We start from the raw sequence: 21,813 nt of genomic DNA on the forward strand, positions 1-21,813 counted from the left end.
ACGTTTAGCTGCAAAATTTGTTCGGATGATTTGTTACCAACCGAGTGGCGAACTTCGAGATATACGATAGAATGGGCAAACATTTATTTATCATAGAATCCATTTATAAAATATACATTTAATATGAGTGATACGCAGTTATCATTCCACACTCTAAACATGGTTCTAAAATTCAAATCTTTTACTAGCGAAAATAGTTTCCCACGCATTACGCTTTTATCCATTTATGTGCATGGGGTGCACCTCTCAAAAAGGGGTAGGATTTGTTACGATTTTGTAATACTTCTTTCGCACTAGCCACATTTATTTCATTAGCCTTGCTCGTGGGGAAAACAAAAAACTATCCCTCTTCTGATGGTTTGGTAGAATGAGTCCTTAGTTTTAAGGTGCTGTTGTTATTTTGCTTGTATACATGCCATTTTGTCTATAGGCATAGTTTAATCGTGAATAACACTGCGTTTCCATTGCGCAGGGTACGCCTCATGGCCAAGGATCAGTGTGCTGGAAACTTTGGTATCATGTGTTTAAAAAATTCAACGAGGAAGAGTCCAAGAGTCATCCCTCTAACCATTTTAGATTATACAAGATTGATCCTTCCTTCTTACACTTATGCTCTGTAGCTGGGTTGCTTTCGAAAGTCGTTCATTTTCAGTCCATTATCAACATGATCGTTGCATACGATTCTGTAGCGACCACCTATCTCAATCTCGTTGTTGGTTTACGGTGCGCAGACAACAAAGAGGATATTAAAATACATTGCCACACCTAATATTCACACTGACGGACGTACACCAATTGTTAATGCGAAAAGAGGGATCTAGCGCTATTATTGGTAGCATGTTTTAGTAGCAACACGTAGTGTTTGATGTATGTTGTGCCAATAAGCTTCTAAGATGTTCGTTTCGAAATCGTTCGTCCCCTGTACCCTCCTGTGCGTGTACTTCCCGTGGTGCAAACAAGCAAAGTTTATCAACCTACACATTCTGTGCACCGTCGGGCGGTTGTCCGGAGGGACTCCGCTCGTTGTACGTCGTTGGCGTGGTTGGCATCATCGTCGTCGTCGTTGTCGTTGTCGTTGTTGTCGTGGTCGTTGTTGTCGTGGTCGTTGGCCGTTGAGAAGATTCGGCGGGTTCGTTGGTGGTAGCTCCGGCTCGGGCAGCGGTTGCATTCAGGGAGGGCAAGATCCGCCCACCGCCAGCGCTCCACCAGATTTCCGACTAAATATTGTGCGTCGGGCTGTCTATGAACCGGTGCTTACTGCCACCGGTTCGTGCCTTGCTGCAGGAAGCGCGACGGAGCGAACTAACGCTACCGCTAAAGCCATCGTGATCTAGGGATTCTGACGAGAATGCTACGGGTTAAAAGTTTACCGGGGGGGGTCGGTCGAAGGAGGGGGCGGATGAAAAACAATGGGTACAACGATCGGCGATCGACCGGCCAAAGGTGGAACAAAATCAAAGAAACGGCCGCACACAACAGCCAACCGAGAGACATACATTTGAAGCAACAAAGATAAGCGGAACGATTTAAAAGTTGATGTTATTCGTATCCAGACGTTACGACAAGTCCCAACAAGTATGTTATCAGCGCAGAAGAAAACAATAGAAAAGAGACAAGAGAGAAAGAGAGAGAGAGAGTGAGAAAGAGAAAGAGAGAGAGAGAGAAAGAAGAAATTTGATAGGAGATAAGAAGAAGTTTGTGAGCTTTGATTTAAAATGGAAGGCAACACCAATTTAGTTGAAAAGTAAGTTCAACCAACATCAGATCTTACATGCGCGAAAAAACATACTTAGCGTAACGAAAGCTTGAAAATCATACAACACTTTTATGGATATCGTAATATGACATGGTAGAATGTTGTTCCCCCGCCGATGATGAAATAAATTGTACGGCAAACAATGCATACAGTTAACGTCTGTTTAAATGCCTCCTCATCTCAAGGAGTTTTTCTATGTACCAATAAGGGAGTGAGGAGCTTAATGCTGCTATCGTATAAGAAGATCGATTGTACACATAAATACGCAGATGGCTACGATAATGATGATGTGAATAAATATAATTAATAAGAAAAGATTGAAATAGAAGGTAAATATAAAATGGCATCGTAATAACACAGCAATGGCGTATATGGCGAGCTCCCCTTTTAAAGTGCATGGATCCGAACGCGGTCTAAAATGCGCAGTCAAACTAAACTAGTATCTTACGAGCTCGGCTCACTTGTCATCTGATCATTGGTATAAGCTTTCTCTTAACCTACGGTCAATGGGCTCACATGGACATAATCTAAACGATGGGTATGATAACAGTTTCCATACGTTTGCTGTTACTACCGATATGCCTTGTGGGGTGGAAGAGGTGATGTGAGAATGAATCCGTACTTAACATGATCATCAGTAACAGTTCACATTCTGTGCCTCGAATGCAGTATGCTAGAGTACAGGTACTAAAGGCTCTTGCGGTTCATTTGTTGTTAGTTTGCTCATTGCTTGTTGCTCAAATCAATCGGGAGATCTAATTCCTCTGAAATACAGTAAACTATAACGACGTACATCGACACTAAACAAACACATCGAAGGCGTAGAGAGTAGAGAGTAAGGCATTTAACTTGAGCTTAGAAAAGGAGCAGCAAAAGGCACACAACGTGCACAACCAAATAGGCCGACTGGGATAGGGGTAGGGGTGTCAGCCCTGTGGCCGACACTTGCTTACACAACCACAAAAGTTAAGATAAATTTGAGTAACACTAAAAAAGCCTAAACTGAACCGATGGGTAATTAATAAACGCCAAACACATAAATACACAGAGTTGCTACAGAAAGTGATCCACACAGCGGGTAAAGAACGACCGCAGCCGCCGGTAGAAACTGTCCGACCAGGGCGACTGGTGGTCCCGGCGATGGGCGGCGTTGCTACCGCGGCGCACGCCGGTACACCGGGAAAACAGCGAAACGGAACCAAAACAGAGGAACATCTCGGTCTAGTATTAGTTAGAGGAGGAACCTTTATCGGTCGGCGAGCCGAGCGTGAGGCTGCTCAGGCTGGAGCTAAGATTGTACGGCCGCGGCGACGGCGGCATCGGGGTGCTCTCCTCGACCGGCAGGCATGTTTCGACCATCGCCTCCAGGAAGTTCACAAACAGCTCCGATGATTCGACCATCATGTTGTACTGCAAGAGGGACAGAGGTACGGGTGGGGGTGAGATGGGGCGGTGATGTTTTCAACATGTGTGTCTAGAGTACAAACCTTCGTGAATGGTCCAGCAAAACGCCACAGTCCACCGAAGCCACAGCTTTGCAGGAAGTGCAACGGTTGCTGGCTCGCATCTTCGCTGGCCAACATGTTCTGGATGATGCTCTGCACCGATGCCAGTACGATCTGATCGTTCGACACCGATAGGACATTGTTCACCTTCTGATCCAGCAGCGAATGTCTGCAACGAAAAATTGTTCCAAAAATTACACCCAAAATAAATCCCATTGTTTAGCAAAAGATTACCAACCGGAACGGAGTGATACTTACATTACAGGAAATACTTTCGGAAAAACGATCGATCCTTCCGCCAGATACTGATACAGAACACGCGTTTCCGCCTCGTCCGTGGTGTACTTAACCAAGGTCGCCAGCACCGTCAACACGAGCGCTTGGGTGGAAGAATCGGGCAGCACTTCCGGGTCGAGCAGTACGTTCGATTCGTTCGACACGGACGATCGGGAGCCCCGTTCCTGTGGATCAACGAAGGTGGGCGGGAGGGAAACACGGAAACAAAAATGTGAATCTCATCCACCGGAAAAGAGACTGGTGAAATCCATCGGCGGTACGATAGTTGGAGAGAAATGAACAATGCAGGGTGCGTTTTTCTGTTTTCCCCTAGGTTGGGCAAATTTGTTTCAAAGCACGTGTAACAGAGATAAGAAAAGTAATGCAGAAGAAGTGAGCGGATAGGTCAAGTTTCTGCAGAAATTCTAGCACAATGCAATTGCTACCATTTTATGAGTGTGTATGTGCTTGTGTTTGCTAAGTATTTTGCGCGATAGTCTTCATTGCCCTAGGGACAGGACGAAAGTGATTTCTAAGAAGATAGACTAATAGAGTAGACGGTAGAAATGTACATAGAGAAAAAAACACACACACTCAATGCTGAAGATGACCGACACACATGGGAAGAAACATGACAGAGAGATCAAGTGTAGAGATAGAAAAAGAACAATAACGGGTTATGTTATACAAGTAAATAGGGGAGACAAGACACAGTTTGAAGAAATGGAAGCAAACTAGAGAAGGGGTTAAATAAAACATCGAGAATGAAAGATCTGACGCACTGAAAATCTTGTTGGCCTAGATAGTTTTTTTTTTCAGAAGTAGATTTTCCGATGTAGACAGTTAAATTGTACAAGAATGTAATACATAAAATCATAAAACTCATGTGACTTTTCGTACTTAGTTGAGCGTGGAGAAGAAAAACATGCAGTGCTTGAGTGGCTGATCAGTATCCAATGAAAGTGATACATTTTCGATCTAAAATTTCCGATGGTGGCATAGGGCTACACTCACAACTTTTTGAAACACAATTAATATAAAACAATTAAATATTATACGGTGTCATTTATATACACAATGGCGGAGCAAGGGCAAAGCAATTTAGGGATAGAGCAACAAGAGACACATATAAAACATGAAAATAATAACTTCAACGCTACAAGTGCTGGTAGATTGTTTTAAATCCATGACATTCCGATACCTTCTGGCGACTGACAATCCGCGACGATTTGACCGTACGTTCTTTGGTCGTTGGAACGGAGAAGGAGCGGTGGGTTTTGAAGAGCATTCGTGCAATCTTTTGGAATGTGGTTATAGTTTTTTTTTTGTAACGTATCAGTGTTGACAGGTAATGACAGTTAAAAGTGTATCAGAATCAACCAAAAACCAAGCACAAAAACCATCAAAAAAAGTTTTTGAAGAGTACACATATTTTTTTAGTTAAGAAAGGAAAATTGTGTTTAAAAGTGTTGTTTTAATTTGAAGAAATAGTGCAAAAAAGGATATTGAATGGAAATAATTTAAGTTTCAGAAAGTAGTGCGAACAAAATGATCCATAAAAGATCCGCTCGTTCCCGACGACATTAAATGGCGCACATAATCATGCAGCAGAGAGGGAAGAAACATTTATAGAATGAAAAAAAAAACAAGTTACATCCAGTGAAAGATGGAATAAGATAGGAAGAAAGATTATGAGAGTAAACAGGCGTAGTAAGGTGGAACAACAGTAGAGTAAACCAAGTGGAACAACGATCAGGTACGATCGTTGTCAGAAATAGATACAAAGGGATTGACAGGATTGAACATTAAAATAAATTCGATTAACAAGTTTGATGAACAGTCCAGAGAAGAAGAATAAAATACATCGAAAAAGTAAAAAACAACACCAATTGCCGAGAAAATATTTAGAAATTGTATAAATACAACGAAAAAGCAAAATAAAAGTACATAATAAAAAGTGTAACATGATACAACAAAAACAAATTATAAAAAGATCACATCATATTGTCAAAGATTTGTGAGGGCAAATTTACAACACGATGTGTGAGTGGTTGAGTGCAATTGAGCCGGCAGTGTGTGAAATCGTGTTAAGTGAATGCATGACACGGTTAGCAATATATGTTGCATATGCATTTTCAAACAGTCTCATCATTGAGTTCCGATGAACATGTGGTGACGATTTATGGCGAAGCAAACAGTGAAAGGAGAAAAGAGAAAAAAGAACGACACGAATGTAACACAGACTCACAGCTTTGGACATTGTATGTTTTACAAAGATCGATAGTACTGACTTGTACGGTAGTTATGATAGTTTATTATACTTGTGGACCTCCTGGATATTATACTGCATGTCAACAAACTCTTACTATTTGCTGATCAGATTGTTGTAAAACGTTTCTCTTGCCCATGGGAGTAAGGGGAAACAAGTTGATGATGATTATTAGACATAAAGTGCACGAGAGAATGAAGCAAAAAGAAACAATTATTCGCACAACACGGGCAAGCGACACTGAAGTAGTTTAGTTAAAATACCCAGCAAAAAACCGAGCATCACAACAACAACAAACCGTAGTGCAATTACATTACAACAAACCAGATCGATAAACAATCGGAGGATCGAAGATCTGAAACTTTGGAGTTGAGAGTGGAGAGTGAAACGAGGATAACAACAACAGCACACCTTCACGCAGGCACACAAGTGCGGGTCGGATGGAAGACATTCGAGTAAGACCAATAGAGCAAACTAGGGTTAGTACAAACGGGGAAAGGAAAACAGATTTCTCGTGATGCAAATCGGGAGTTAAAAGGTGGAACTTTGTGTGTAGGTGTGTGTGTGTGTGTGTGTGTATAAGACAGACAGAGAGAAAGAGAGAATTTGTAAGATTGTTAATTGTTTTATTACAGGATGCGCAGCATTGGATTTTAGAGTGGCGGTGGTGTGGTTTTAAAGATCGTACGGTGGTTATTGTATTCGATATTGAAGAGGCAAAAAAGAAGAGCAGTAATAGGTAGTAGCAGAGAGTACGTCCAGAACAAAAAAGAGACATACTGGACACAGGAGATGTACGTAAGGTTGTACGCAAACAGATGGGACGGAAGTAGTGGCCTTACTTTGATCGATGATATGTCTTGCAAGCAGTCGACGATAAAGTTCTCGGGCTCGTCCTTGGACGCCCCCTTGGACGCCCCGTGCGGTTCGGCGGTTGCCCCGTCATCGTCCACCGCCGCCGCCGCCGTCGCCGGAACCGCAACCACTCCCGACGGCGAAGGGGACGGACAGGCGGTGCTGGTGCCGGCTGTTGAACCCGTCGCCGACGCTAACGCCGATGGTGGTGGCAGTGGCGATGCTGGTGGATGCGGCGAGGACGCTTGGAGACCACCGGCACCAGCACCGGCACTGGCAGCACCATAGCCGTAGGCAGGCGTGTGGCCCTGGTTGAGGGCGATCAGTTTGGCCACGTTCGGGTTCATCAGCACCAGCTGACCGTGGTTGACCGGTTCGGAGGATGAGCGGCGGTTCCGGAAATCGCTCCGCTGGCTTTGATACATGCCGGCACCGAGGGTGGTACCGGCCGCGGAGGTAGCGAACGAGGCGGTGGACGAATTGTTAGTGTTGCTGCTAATGTTGTTAGTAAGGGAGCTGTTGTTGTTGTTGTTGTTGATGATGTTAGGCATGCCTGTAGTGTTGCTGGTGTTGATCATGTTCATCATGTTGTTCGTGGTGGTGTTGTTGAGGAGATGAGTAACGAAAGAGGAATGACTGATCATTCCCAGGTGCGGATTGTGCGCCGAATCGAGACTTCTCCACGACTTTCCTCTGATTACCACCGGTTCCTATAAAAGCGGGCAAAAGGGATGGAGGCATTTTGTTTCGGGTTGCTTCACTGGTTAGGCTGGTTGTTTTGTCGGATTGCGAGATTCCATTGGACATTTTGGTGTTTATAATTTAAGTTCGGTTTACGGTTCCCCGTCTGTGACCGAGAGGAAATCTCCATCATTTCAACAATAGGGTGGAAATTGATGCAACTTTTTTTTTGTGTATGAGTGAATGTATCCATGAAATGTAGAATACCTTGTTTTCTGTGGCATTGAGGCGCGTGTGCATGTGATTTGTTGATTGTTGACAAACATAGTATGTATCTGTTCTACTGGAACACAATGAACTTTAAACACAAAAAATCCAACGAAGAGCAACATGGTGCCGAACATGTTCACAATGCTTCTGCCTGCTACAGGTATACCGAGAAAGGGCGAAAAAACCACATAAACACGAAAAATATACACCACCCACAATGGGGCGGGGGTGGTCCTATATGTACAAATGGGACAGTACACAAACACAAGAACAAAGATGGTGCAGAGTAGTTACAGTACGGGACGTCGTATGATACGGAGCAGCAACCATCTCGGACAGTTACGGTGGGTGATAGATGATTCTACTGTACAATTACTTATGTACAAACCGAAGCACAACCGTTTACGAAAGTGAACAATGTTTCAAGTAACATGAAGTAACGGAAAAATAACAAACACGATCAACACGTGAGCGAAACGAGTAGAAACGAAAATCAATAATACAAAACAAAAACCGATCTCTAAAAGATCGAAAAGTTAACTGGCGTCGTATGGAGACAATCAACAATTTAGGCTCTTCTAAAAGGTGGAGAAATAAAAATGAGACAGCGCCAATCAACCCGTGGAATGTAGAAATCCAACTATTGAAGGAAACCATAAACGGAACGCATCAACAGCCAACAGGAATTGAATCAACAATACTACCTTACAGTGAAACGATTTATGGACACAAATTGTTTTAGAGATGGAGATATAAAGAGAGAGAGAGGGAAAAAGGGAGCTGTTGCTGGAGTCGTTAGAACGTAAAGATTATTCAATGTGTGCGACATCGTATGGGCCATCGGTTTAGGGCGCAGTTAGTGAGTTAATTTTGTTATAATATCTGTAAAACACTGAGAAACAAATGAACAACCAAAGGGAACGCGACGATCGGATCGACTTATGCGAAACTTAAGAAAGAGTACCAGAAAGAACCAACATCCGACTGGTAAGAAACCTCATAAGACAGGATTGTCGGTCCATTTTTCAAATTTGACAGTGACCGCAAACAGACAACGGATTGCAAAAAAAAAAAATGCGCTATGAAGGAGCGCGGCAGAGCTTGTTCACAGCTTGTATCCACCCGTTGGGCTACCTTTATCGAAACCTACCTGATGCTGCTGGACTTTGTGCGACTGCCGGGCGTACTGGATGGCGGATTGGTCGAGCATATCCCAGGACTTTTGGCGCCGCACACTGTGGCCTCCGGAGGCGTTCGAGCCGGTTGAGCCTGAACCACCGGAGAGCGGTCCACCGCCGACGGAGTTTGCGGCCGACGGATCACTGCTGCTGCCGCTGGCCGAATCACCCGAACCGCCCGATTCTACCGGCCACCGGGGTACGGTGTGTTTCACGTGGCACCGTGAGCGCACTTCCTCGGAGAAGCATACCAACGCTGGAAGAAAAAAGTAATAGTTCAGTCAAGGTAGCATTACGGTCACGTCTTCATTCACGCGATCATACCTCACTTGCTGTATTGCAATTACAATTAATAAACAAAATTAATTAATTGACAGAAAAGAGTCGCCATATGGCACGAAGGAAAAACAATAAAAGAAAAAACATACATGCTAAAATACATACTGGTATTAATGTACAAACATAATAAAACAGGCAATTTTAAAAATATAAAATAGAAGGCAAATGGAATAAGGTACCATTATTCAGATACATTTGACCACGCTAAATTTTCTAACCTTATTGAGTAATATACCAGAAAAAATGGTACAATGATCGTAAATAATTCATTCAAGTTTACTACAACAACTTGTCACGCACCCTGTATTAAAAAAAGTTAAAAATTAACAGAAAAAAAGACACATCGAGACATTGATTGTATTATTGATTTGAAAGAAATTTGACCTACTAAGTTAAGAAGGAACTAAAAATATTGCAAACTAAATTACATTTGATTTTTCTATGCGCGCCAATACGAATCTGCCTCACGGTGGTATCAACTTCCCCGTACCTGTGAGATAAGCAACACTGTCCGGTGTCACCTCGAACTTGTCTCGCCGGTGCGGTTTGGCCACGATGCCGAGTAGCATCGTTAGGACGCGCGACGTCCGCGAGACGGTGGTGGGCGTTGGGTGCCGGAAACCCTTCAGCAGGTGACCTACGAGCGCGAAGTGAAAGTTCGATTTGAACGACAGGCCGACGGCATGGTCGAGCTGCTTAAAGTGCCACTCGAGCGGTTCGCGTGTCGCCATCATCACGTCGGCGATGTTCTGATTGTCGAACAGCTGCTGCGAGTTGAGCGTGTGCAGGTTCTGCTCGAGCAGCGCCAATCCGGCCGCGTACAGCGTCGATTCGTCCAGCTGGAGGACACTGACCGCCACCCAGAACAGGGCCCGGTGGATCGGGGATTCGGGTCGGAGCAGCGGTTGAAGGCGCGTCAAACACATGACGAGCGCCTCCAGCAGGATGATGTCGTTAAACGATTCGAGCGCCTTTACGAGAATCCGCAGCAGTTGCTTCACGTCCTGGTCGGTGATGCTCTTCGAGATGCACCCGTATACGATGAGGGCGCGCGGTTGCAGGGCGGGATTGAAGCAGAAGGCGAAGCTCTTTGCTAACGAGGTCCACGTCTGCAGCCAGTCGCAGTCGGGAATGTCACGCATGCAGGCTTCCATGATTTCCAGCAGCGCCTCGGTGATGACCTCGAGCGAGGGCAGTGCCAAACGTTCGCGATCGGCTGGTGGGGCCTGCGAGACCCGTTCGTTGCCGAGCCAGCGATCGTTCGGGTGGCGGCAGGACGAACGGAACGCGGTCACGGCAGCCGACTTGACCTTGCTGATGCCGAACAGAAGGTAGAACTTGGGCAGCGAAAATTCGTCCAGCGAGAGACGCAGGACACGCTGCGTTTCCTCCGAGAAGGACGGCTTGGTGCAGGTACAGAGCGAGTGGATGATGTTGATCACGAGCCCGTGGGTGGACGCACGCATCGAGAGTGAGCCGGTGCACACGAGGAACGTCACCGTGTGGAACAGGTACGGTAGGTGGCGGGCCACGTCGAGGCAGTTGTTGAACGACAGCATCAGCAGATACCGGGCGAGGATCGCAATGTCGTCCCACATCATGTGCTGCTCGAGGTACTGGGTTGGCGAGTGGCACGTCTTGTCCATCACCCGGCACAGTCGCCCGATCACCTTCTTCGCAACGAGCTGCACGTTGGCCGAGGCGAGTGCTACTGCCGTGTCGGCCATGATTTCGACCTGCGGCGAGCCGAGCCCCGAGCTGACCGACTTGTGGATGAAATTGTCCAGCACCATATCGATCAGCTCCGGTATTTGGCCGATCGAGCCCCAGATTTTCGCCTGTATCGAGGGATACATCTCCTTCTGCTCGACCGTTAGGTTGATCAACTTCTCGAGGATCAGCGCGACCTGCTTCTGGCGCTTGCCCTCGTCCGAAGGCTTGCAGAAGCGAACCAGATTCGCCAACCACGGTGTCATGTACTCCAGACACAGATGCTTCAGCTCGATCGTACTCCGCTGGAAACCCTGGATGCACTCCTCGAGGAACTCCAGCGTCAGATGGGGTTCGTTCGTGGCCAGCGTCTCGCTGACCGACTTGATGAAGATCGTGTTGTTCGACGGGATGCAGAGACCTTGCGTTTCCAGCAGCTGCCCTTCGATTTTCAAATCGAACGTGGCCGTCAGCGCACACAGCTGGTTGTAGGCGGCCGTACGAAGGTTCGGATCGGATGAACCCAGGTTAAGCAGGGCCATGTTTAGCAGCGTTCCGGGCACATCCTTCGGGCGAATCTTCTGATGCACGGTAACCGAATCCGGTTGGCTTAGCTCCCAGCGGTTGCGGATGTGGATGATCGCCTGCACAATGTTATCGCAATCGTTGTGGATGAAGCTTAACTGGGAGCTTTCGTTTGCGATCGAGAGCGTAAACTGGTTGTCGTCCACCAGGCAAACTTCTTCGATTTCCGACGCGTAGTAGACGTCGTTCAGCAGAACCGAATGGGCGAGTACCTTCGTCTTCTCGGCCGAGGTGATCTGTAGCGCCGTTGGACCAACCTTGATCGCCACCTTCGTGTCCTTGTGGCTCAACTTGAGCGCGTTGTTAAACACCTTCAAATCCTCGTCCAGCGATAGCGTTGCGCCCGGGAGCTTCTGTTGCTCCGGATCGATAACGTCGTTCAGTTTGGCCGGGGAATCGAGGAAGATCAGCTTTCGGCACCCTTTGAGCGGGGCCAGAATACGATCGTGGAATTTGGTGTACTCGCGCACCCACGAGTTGCAGTTGTAGATGTAGGCCGCGTACAGGTTCTCGTACGCCACCTCCGGCAGCACGTAGAACCACTTCTGGAGGAACTCCGTCCGGAAGCGGTTATCCGAGCAGGTGTGCGTGAAATCGATCACCACCTCGAAGGGCGAGTGACAGAACGGTTTCAGTGTGAGGATCACGTGGTAGATCAGCAGATCGCCGTTCGTTTCGCCGATCTTGTAGCGGCGCGCGATGTAGTAGAACACCGGATTACCCGCCTTGCTCGTGCCGGCCTGGTAGAAGATGTTCATCGACTTGAGCGTCTTAAACTCCTCCTTCTCGTGCATCTGGTGCTTGACCATGATCTCCTCGAAGTTTGTCGACGACATATCGATCGAGCTCCAGCGGGCATAGGACGAAAACAGGAGGTGCGAATCGACCGGCTTGTGCTCCGGTGGTCCTAGGTATGCGAGCAGCGTCGCCATCTTGTCGAACGGCCGTCGTCCGACCGCTTTGTGGTCCCGGCTGCTTGACAAGTAGTCTCCGATGCGCTCCTGATGGGACCACAGCAGGCGATGCAGCGCCAGAACGTTCGCATCCGAGATGAAGCTCATACTGTGTGACGTTTGATCGACCGTTTCGCAATCGGAAGCGATCTGGATGAAAAAACGCCGACCGGCCTCGAAGTGTGCTCGCAGAAAGTCATTAAAGCACAGCATGTGCTGCTCCTTGGAGAACTCCACGTGGTTGGCGATGTTTTGCAAAATCTTTGACATAAGCATCAGGCCACGTTTGATCTGCGTCGGTACCTGCTTGCCGACGATTCCGAGCTCCTGCGGCGACACGATGGCGGGATTGATGAACCGCAGGAAAATTACCGTTCCCACGGCACCGATGTTGTTTTGCAGGAGATTCGGGAACCGCTTGCTTAACACCTGATACAAGCAGTGGCACATGGAGCGAAGCTGCGGCGGAAAGCGATCGGCCGAGTTGACGATCGCATCGAACACTTTCTGCGTCAGGGCGATCAGGTTCTTGCGGTTCACCTCGATGTCCTCGCTCGACTCGAGCCGTGCCGGATCGACCTCGAAGCTATTGGTCGGTTCATCGAGCAGCGGCCGTATGAGCGGTTCCAGCAACCCCTGCAGATAGCTCGCACCGTAAATCTTAAAGCAGAACGCCATAATCTTGCTGCCAAGCGAATTCCCGCGGAACAGTGTCTGCATGCAGTCGGACACTTCGACCTCGCGGTAAAACATGTTCCAAAGCAGTGGCGAGAGCAGATGCTTCGCGTCGAACAGTGTCACCAGCACGCGCGCAAGTTCATCCATCTGCGAGGTGGTGACGACGGACGCCAGCGCCATCGCGATCGGTAGCTCACCCTTGTCGCTGATCATCGTTACCAACTGCACGAGCTGCTCGAACCGATCGGCCATCACCGACTCGGCGAGCGTATCGAACTCGGTACCCTGCTGCAGGATCTGCGTTAATACCTCCATAAACGCTGCCCGCGTTTGCAGATCCGGGTTGTAGCCCAGATCGATCGAGTGCATCAGGCCCGAGTCAATGTTTGCACTCAGCAGGTTCGACATGGCTTGAATGGTGGCGTTTCGCAGCGCCGTCAGCTTTCCCGCCGCTACCCGCGGACGTGGTGGTAGCAAGGGTGGATTGTTCGTGTCTTTATCCGCCTCCGAGCCATCGACACAGTCGTTCAGCAAGTTCATGAAGAGGGTGAAATACTTTAGGAAGAGGGCGCTCTTTGCATCCATCAGATCGCCACGGTCGGACTCCTCCGGTTGCAGGGGGAGACCGCGAAGCAGGGCAGCAACCGCCTCCATGCATGCCTGATCGAGATCGCGCGTTATGATCGTCACATCGCCCGAACCGGGCGGGGCAATCTGGTGCGACGTGCCCATTACCCAGTCGGTCAGATACTCGACTAGCTTGTTGCGAAACTTCATCTCCTGCCGGAAGGCCAGGTCGTCCCGCCGCTTCATCATCACCTCCACCAGCTGGCAGAGTTTGGTCTTGATGTGGATCGCGTGCACGGTCATATCGAGGTGGCGCACGTAGCGTACGATCGCCAGCATCAGGTTTTCGATGCTCGTCACACCGAGATGCTCCGCGTTGGCCGGCTGATCGTTCTGATGATCCTTACTCTGCCGCCCGTCCAGCACCGACTTCATGATGTAGATCGTGTGCTCGATGAACTGCGTGTTGATGTCCGTCACCACCACCTGACCCTGCTGGTCGAAGAACTTCTCCACGATCGAGCGAATCTGATCGAACAGGATGGGGTACAGTTGGGCGGACATCTCCTGCCCCACCAGCTCCTTGACGTGTTTCTGAATCTGCGGGCCAAACTTCTCGTTGTTGCACACGAGCAGCCGCAACAGTTGACCGATGAACTGGGTCACCGGGCAGTACTGCACCTCCTGGCTGCTGCCCGGTCCGATCGACGACACCAGCGAGCCCATGATGGGATGCATCGAGCCACGGCCCGAGCTCGAGCTAGAAAGGGACGTCGTTGATTGCATCAGCGATGGGCCTGCGGTACCGATGGGAAGATTATAACCCTGCTGCTGTGCCTGCCGTTGATTGCGAGGCTTCTGGAGGCAAACGCCACCGAGCGCCAGCAGGAACCACGTCATGTTTGCCCACTCCGTTATCTGCTCCTCGAGATCGTGCTCCGAGCTTTGGTGGCTCGCACGCCGCTTGCCCATGCTCCGGTGGAACACCTCCGCCTGGCCCTCTTCCGGCTTTCCCTTCGGGTAGTTCTGAAGCACCTTGCTGGTGACCTCCCAGTTGCGGAACGTTTCCTCCCACGCCGGCTGTACGCCGTTGACGCAGTGTTCGATCTTCCGCAGCAACGACATAATGTTCCGCTGCAGCGTGACACGCCCGTGCGTGTGCTCGAAGAAGCTGTACCGAGATTCGGCATTCTGTGGTGAGGTAAGCGTGGCGGAGGTGTGCGACAGCTCCTGGTAGAGGTGATAGTTGGGAAGGATGAAACCCACCGTCAGCTCATCGGAACCGGAGCGAATTTCTGCTTCCTCGCAGAGGAGGCCGAAGCAGGACAGCGACACCATTACCGCGTCCAGATCGACCGACCAGAGATACATGAAGAACACGACCTCGAGCTTAATGTGTGCCTGGCGGCAGATGGCAATCTGACTACCAACGTTCGCATAATCCTTGTGCCGCTGGAGGAACGTGTTGCGGCAGATCAGAATCTCACGGAGCCACTTCAGCACGTCCGTGTAGTTTGCGATCTGGTGCTGGATGAGCTTCTGCGAGATCGAGAACAGCACCTGCGAGCTAACGTCCCAGAATGTGTTGATCGGGGCCTCCGGATTCCACACCTCGATTTTGTCCGGTGAATGAAGGGCGAGCAGGGCTTCCATCGCTTCCTGGGCAACGTCGGGCATGGTTGGTTGGTGGACGAGTGACACGAGTCCATTGATTAGCTCGAGTGTTGAACTTTGCACCTCATGACCGGCCTTTCCGAGGCTGTTCAGTAGCAGCATCGGATCGGCGTGGATCAATCGGACCATCAGGAGTAGCAGTGCCTTGTGAGCCGGTCCTTCATCCGGCCGAGTGAGTCGGCTTTGGGCGTCCTTTGATTTCAACGTCAACGAGGTGATCATACGGAGCGGGGTGTGCGCGATGTAACCCTGCGTCGCCTTGTTGAGCGTGTCCGTGAAGAGTCCCCTCAACTCACCCGATCGGGCGTACACGAGATCGATCTGAGGCCACCAAGGTAGGCGTGCTTGTGTGACAATCTTCAGCAGCGAACTGACGATCACAAAGTGGTACGCCGGTGGCGAGTTTAGGCTCAGGCAAACCTTGAGCGCCTCGTTGTTGTGCGGTTTGATGCGGAAACAGGACACCCAGCAGTCGATCATGAGATCAATGTCCTGGAAGTTGAATCCCTGCCCGCGTGAGAAGGGTTTCGCCGGGTTGAACAGCAACGCTTTGAGATCGTTGATGACACTCTGCACCAGCTGAAACGTGACGTTGTTCGAGTCGTTGATGTTGATGTAGGTTGACGCCTTGCACAGCTTTACGCACGCAATGGCAGCCGATTCGGTCGATTGCTTGGAGGACGCGTGAGCTCCCAGGCCCTTCTTGATGCCCTCCATGAAGTGTTTTTTCTTAAGATGGCGTGGCGAACAGGGCGCCCCCGAGTCGGCGTTCACAATCTCCTCCAGCACTTTGGGGCTGAGAATGAGCAGCATGATCTGCAATGGCCAGACGGCCGCACGAGCCTTCTTGTTCTCCGAATACGAGTCCAGTATGTCGAAGAAAGTTTCGCAGCATTTGCTCAGCTCGTCGTTCGGGTTACGCTGCAAGTCTTCGAACTCCTTCGGGTGAAACTCGATCCAGTTCCACAGAGCCTTCTCGAGCGAACTGAGCAGTATCATGTGGGCGGACTTTTTGAGCGATTTGAACTTCTGTATCGTCTCAGTGAGCAGCTTCGTCAACCGGTGCACGTCCAGGTCGATGTGCTGGATAAGCTCGATATCACTGTAGTCCGGATTTTCCTCGGCACAGGTGCTCAACTCTTGCAGGCGGGCTGAGATTCGATTAAAAACGGCCCCGAAGTGGTTTTGGGATAGTGCAAATAACACTTTGGACGCAAGTGCTTTGAGGGATGTAGCATTTTGGTTGTTTTCATTCTGAATATCTGCAAGAAGGATATAAATAGAATCGTTTCACTTTACATCATTTGTTTCCGCAAGCTCCATTACATACCGATGAACTGACAAATTTCTCTTAGAAGCAGCTTCACGTTCATGGCTTCCTCGAAACGTGCCGTGTCTTTCGACTGTCCCGACAGGCACCGTTCAAGTGTCTCCAAAATGATGATTAACGAGTCGTAGCAGCATCGTTCCGGTTCGTGACCTCGACAGGCTGGCGGTTGAAACTGTAAAATAATAAACTAGGCTCAGGTTCCAGCAAGCTACTACTGCGTGTGTGTTTAGTGGGAGCCGTCCGGAGCTGGGACAGACGAGATTGGTACTCACTATTTCGTTGACCCGTTGCAGCATTTTCGTTAGGCCGGATATAACGAGCGAGAAACGATATCGTGAAATCTGAATCAAGCAGTTCATCGTTTCGTCGATGCTGAGCCGTGCCTGAGTTCCATGGGGACCGGTACGGTAGGGAAGCTGTAAAGAAATCGATTTTTTTAACCGGTTTTCTTTAGCGAAATGTTACTTGAATTAATCTAGAAAAATTATTTGAAGTTCATTTCGCCCATCTGAGGCGTTGTAATTTTTTTCATAAAAGAAAAATTAAACATCAACAGTTTCCGACATTTCCATTCTCAAAAGCCGGCAAACACCGGTACCAACACCCCAGACCAACTACATCGCAGTCGCAGTCGAACAAAAACAAAAACAAACCGATCAAAACACCCCTCCCCACGAACGCCGTAGACAGATGAGGGTGAGGAGGAAATTTCATTCACAAACGCGATACGGCGCCTGTCTCTCAATGGGAAGCGCTTGCCCAAGAAATGAGGCGCGCGCATGCAAACAGATGGACACACACGAACATACATTCCGATAGACTTTTTGCGCGGGCGGATGATGGGACTGATTTTATCGATTTTCCTGCAACTCCTTCACGTCGCCCTGCGCCAACCAACCCTGCTGGACCCACGAACTGCTGGAGCTCAGCAATGGCCCCAAATGGAGCGCTACCAGCAAACCGAACGATGCGACGCAAATGGAATGTATTTCGGCACGTACCTGCTCCTCAAAGCGGGCCAACAGTGAGTTGGCCCATTCGCCTGGCTTCTGGGTGGCCATTTCGTTGTATTTGAACGCCAACTGGTGTCACTATTCACAGCATTTTCACAATTTGCACGGAACGATACGCAGTTCCGTGGCCGTTCGAAGCTCGAGACACGAATAATTTTCACTTCGTACTGACTAGTGTTGGCAAAATCGAGATTCGGAAGATTCAAAGACTCGCTCCATTGATGGAGTCTATCGGATTGGATCCCTCTTAACGGATTCGAATCAGATTTGACACGTTTGGGTTTCGATTTGATACGATTCAGGTTTGACCAGAATCTATTTAAACTCGATGTGCGACGATTCAGAAACGATACAAGGCGACTTAGACACAATAGGAGAGGAAGCAGATAGGATGCAATTGAATTCAGTTTATTCGAATCGTTTACTCTTTTTTGAACATTTTTGAGCAATTTACCACGAGTAAGAAAAAACCAATGACTCCACTTTAATAGAGAAAAACAGTAGAATGTCTATTATCCGAGATAACACCTGAGAGAGAGAACTACAACCATGAGCCGTGTATTCTAGAGAACGATGGATGATTAGGCCATTTATGCAGGACATGCTCAACTGTAAGCGGGTCATCAAAGGTGAAGAAGAGAATTCAACATATGATAAAAATAATCGGCAAGTTGACTCATGATATGACGGACTAGGATCCGGATCTTAACCCGGATTTGATTATGTAGATTCGAGTCTCTACCGAAATTTAATTTTCCCACCACTAGTACTGACAAGGCAGGGCTGCCTATCTAGACCTGGGTCGGTAAAAACAATTGCTGTAGAGCTCTGTATTAATTGAAATTCAATTTGTAACGGAATTAGACAAAGTATAATACTTTACAATCTATCGTCGCTTTTCGCAAGACAGTCATAAAATAAACAAAAGTTTAATTCATGAAAACGTTTACTCAAATTCTGAACCGATAAATAATAACCTATTGTTATTATTAACTTTAACACAGAAATCAATTATTGCATACAACCAAATTTAATTATTTTACCATTGATTTCAACAATCCAATAACTCAATCAAAACGTATCAGATCTGTTACAGACCCATTGACAGTAAGCACGCGAGAAAATCAAGCCTAAGGCCAAGGTTAATTCTGATCATTTAACTGATAGGTATTTCCCACAATTTTGTGAAAAATAGGGTTGTCAACGAACAATTCCATCCGTATGTATTAGTCAAAAGCAATCGTAAATCTCACGCTTTTATCATGGGTCCTCGTTCTGATTCCCGGCTAGTTTAGCTCCAAGCGGCCAGCAGCATCACCCTCTGAACCTAGTTTTTCCATGTACGCCCTAGTCAATCCGGCTTCAACGATGATCTTTCCCTCGCGGGCTTTAGCCCGGCTGAATTGCAAACGCGCCGCCATCATTAGGCGCTATTATACTTCCGTAACCATCCCACAATAATCTGTTTCCGGACGGCTGGCGGGAGAGGAAGCATGAATCGGATAGGTTGATACGGTTTCGTATGCTTGCCGTTGTGTTGTTTCCACAATTTTCCGTCGTACAACGCTTTTCCTGCTGGTACAGAAGAAACTGTAAAAGGTAAAACATCGGCATCAAAAAACAGCTGCCGACAATCGGTCAATTTCCGTTGTTGGTTTCCGGCGTAAAGAAAGCATGCTTGCATGGAAAATGTTGCTTCTCATGCTTGCCATTCTCCAGACGGGAGAAAATTTCCATCTTTGATCGAATGCAAAACATGTGTGTTCTAATACCTTTCGATTCATTGAGTCCGAAATTTTATAATAAATTACCATACCGTTAACAAAACAGTTTGGCCCAAGAACAGTGCATCGCTTAATTTGTTGCGTATGGACCTAACAACTTGTTCTTCTCACCATTTTATTTTGTTATGTATAATAAAGAAGTTTTATTACAACTTAAAAGCGGTAGAACGTTAGAATTTTTCAGTTGAGTCATTAACAATGGGTCGATAAAGAGAAATACTTTTTAGATTATCAATAGTCACAGGAACAAGTATTCAGAAACATACCTCTTCGTTGTGGATGTAACTGTTGACATTTTACGACAAATAAATTACTTTCATAACCGTTGAGTGCACAGAAAACCTTACCACAAGATTTGTCATACCCTTTATTACGTTGTGCATTTCCGATACAAAATACAAAAGCTGCAAGCAGTGTGGTATGAATTATCCGGCATGTTTGTGGCAGATGGCAAATAAATCATCTTCGCACTTTGTGGTCGCGTCGCGCAAATAATATATGTACTTATGTGCAAGTTTGACAATTTGCACGACGCTTAACTTTTACTGCCGACATTCTATTTCCACACCCTCACCCTCTAGAATGACCTCTGGAAGGGACACTCTGGGAAATCCCTGCATTAGAACAATTACTTAACGTCTGGTCGCATTTACAGCCGGAGATGATGCTGAACTGCAATCCATCCAATTGTTTGAAGGGCGTCAATATTTATGCACAGCTATGCAAGGGTTGCACTGCTTGCTACAGGGGGATTTCCCAGCTTCTAATTACTACCGGCAACAGTCAGGTTCTAGCTCTCCATACAGCTGTGCTAACGGATTGGTAAAGCAAAGTACTCGTTTCAATGATGAATGCTGTTCAGTGCGAGAGTACTTGCAAAGCTATACCGGTTGAGCACGTTTGTAATGATCCTTCGAAGGGTGGCTCCAGATCAAATCTGTTCTAGACATCAGAAATGGAATATTTATTTTAGCGTGGTTCAGCTTGATTAAATTATTTAACGTAGATGCATTATTAATTTTTCTACATCAAAATGTTTCGATTTCAGCTCAGAAGAAGTTGTACCCTTAAATGGCCTCTATGAAATACGTACCGAGTTTGCAATATTATAATTCACTTTCGGTACGTACCGACCTGGCGAATCGTGTCGGCCTCCGTTTCTTCTCCATCGGCGGTTTTACAATAATCGTAACTCTGCCGCGCAGATACGCACACAAATTCGTGGCACGGTTGTGGCTTTCCGTTTCGATCGCTTTTCTGCACACCGGTTTACCTTTTTGCCAACTTGTGGCCCGTGGTCATGGTCAAAGCTGGGCCGGGTAAGATCGTTCACATTTGGCCGCAAAATTGAAACGGTTCGGTTCTCAAACCGCGCCGGCCCAAGGCGTCAGTACATTAGCATTTTGTTGTATTGGGTTATTTACTTTGTTTTTCTTTGCTGACGCACGCCACTTAGAGGCTTATAGAATCGTGCCTTTTATAGGGTGTCACGAATATTCGGTGGAATTTTTGAGGTTTTGGGACGGATGCAGAATGTAATTACAAAACGCTACTGCATCGCAAGGGGGATTCCAACAGGCCGTCGATGTCAACGACTGGATAGCCTTTCCCGAATGGTTTCAAAGTACTTCCGCGTCGGATCTATTGTTTGCGTGAGGTATGCCTTCTTGGATGGATATGGAAGTAACGGATTTAATCAAAATAAGATTGATTGACCCACAAGTTTGATTAATTTAATCACAATTCTACTAAGTCGTAGAATCTAAAAAATGTTTACTTAAATCGAATTCATTTTGAAACTTCAAAAAACAACCAACTTTACCAATAAATCAGGCTGGGGGCTGGACTGGCCTATTCAAGTGTAGGATCGCTGCCGTACTCGATCTTTTACTCACTCCACCCTTACAAGCTGCTTAACATAAGCGGTTGCTTATCTAACGTTTCCCCTTGTGAAGGTGTACGATCGAGTTGCACCAAGGTGCATTGGAAACGTTAGATCGGTTCGTACCACCACTGCTGCGTACGCATAACGTACACCGAAGCTCATGATAATTGTTAAAGAAAAATAAAAAATAAATATTTGCATAGATTGTACAAAAAATAAAATTAGATAAACTTCAAGTAAGGTCAAAGAAGCAAAAATTGCTTTAAATTTGACTGAGTTTTTTTTTAAATTTAATCTCGCATATGGAGCTCTGTTTCGGGCCCTCCCGGGTACGGTGTGTTTTCTATACCCACACAACGGCGATGGCGCACACAATTGAGCCGCGATCTTTTTTTTCCCCACATTTAATCTGTTCCGTGGGGTTCTCCGCGGCGTAGTGGCGGCGCACCGAGCGTGAAGCTGGGAAGCCGCACGGGAGTCATAAGCACTGGTTGGCAAACGGAGG

The 21,813-nt window shown here is 47.5% G+C and overlaps 1 protein-coding gene across 4 annotated transcripts; it reads right to left on the reverse strand.

The window, feature by feature from the left end:
• Positions 1 to 74: 74 nt before the first annotated feature.
• LOC131261453 (neurofibromin) lies at positions 75 to 17,769 on the reverse strand. Of its 4 annotated transcripts, XM_058263492.1 has the most exons (11): positions 17,628 to 17,769; positions 16,895 to 17,042; positions 16,627 to 16,785; positions 9,620 to 16,558; positions 8,763 to 9,046; positions 4,777 to 4,834; positions 3,997 to 4,014; positions 3,520 to 3,736; positions 3,244 to 3,430; positions 3,001 to 3,166; positions 75 to 1,351 (listed from the first exon to the last, which is right to left on the reverse strand). In XM_058263492.1, exons 1-11 carry the CDS (start codon positions 17,685 to 17,687, stop codon positions 1,218 to 1,220), a joined length of 8,370 nt encoding a protein of 2,789 aa, XP_058119475.1. In that variant the 5' UTR covers positions 17,688 to 17,769; the 3' UTR covers positions 75 to 1,217. The 4 variants fall into 4 exon arrangements, with proteins under 4 accessions (XP_058119475.1, XP_058119474.1, XP_058119473.1 ...); XM_058263491.1 differs by lacking the exons at positions 3,997 to 4,014; positions 4,777 to 4,834 and having other exon boundaries at positions 75 to 1,339; positions 3,520 to 3,722; positions 16,627 to 16,813; positions 16,899 to 17,042; XM_058263490.1 differs by lacking the exons at positions 3,997 to 4,014; positions 4,777 to 4,834 and having other exon boundaries at positions 3,520 to 3,722; positions 16,627 to 16,813; positions 16,899 to 17,042.
• Between the last annotated feature and the right edge of the window lie 4,044 nt (positions 17,770 to 21,813).

The sequence above is a fragment of the Anopheles coustani genome, chromosome 3 (genome assembly GCF_943734705.1).
Source record: "Anopheles coustani chromosome 3, idAnoCousDA_361_x.2, whole genome shotgun sequence".
In the NCBI taxonomy this organism is placed as follows: Eukaryota; Metazoa; Arthropoda; class Insecta; order Diptera; family Culicidae; genus Anopheles; species Anopheles coustani.

Coding starts and splice junctions, on each gene's coding strand:
- LOC131261453 (XM_058263492.1), bottom strand. CDS start 17,687: ATGGCCACCCAGAAGCCAGGCGAATGGGCCAACTCACTGTTGGCCCGC. Junction 4,835..8,762: donor ACAAAGTCCAGCAGCATCAG/GTAGGTTTCGAT, acceptor ACATTCCAAAAG/ATTGCACGAATGCTCTTCAA. Junction 1,352..3,000: donor CGGCTCGCCGACCGATAAAG/GTTCCTCCTCTA, acceptor TTTAACCCGTAG/CATTCTCGTCAGAATCCCTA.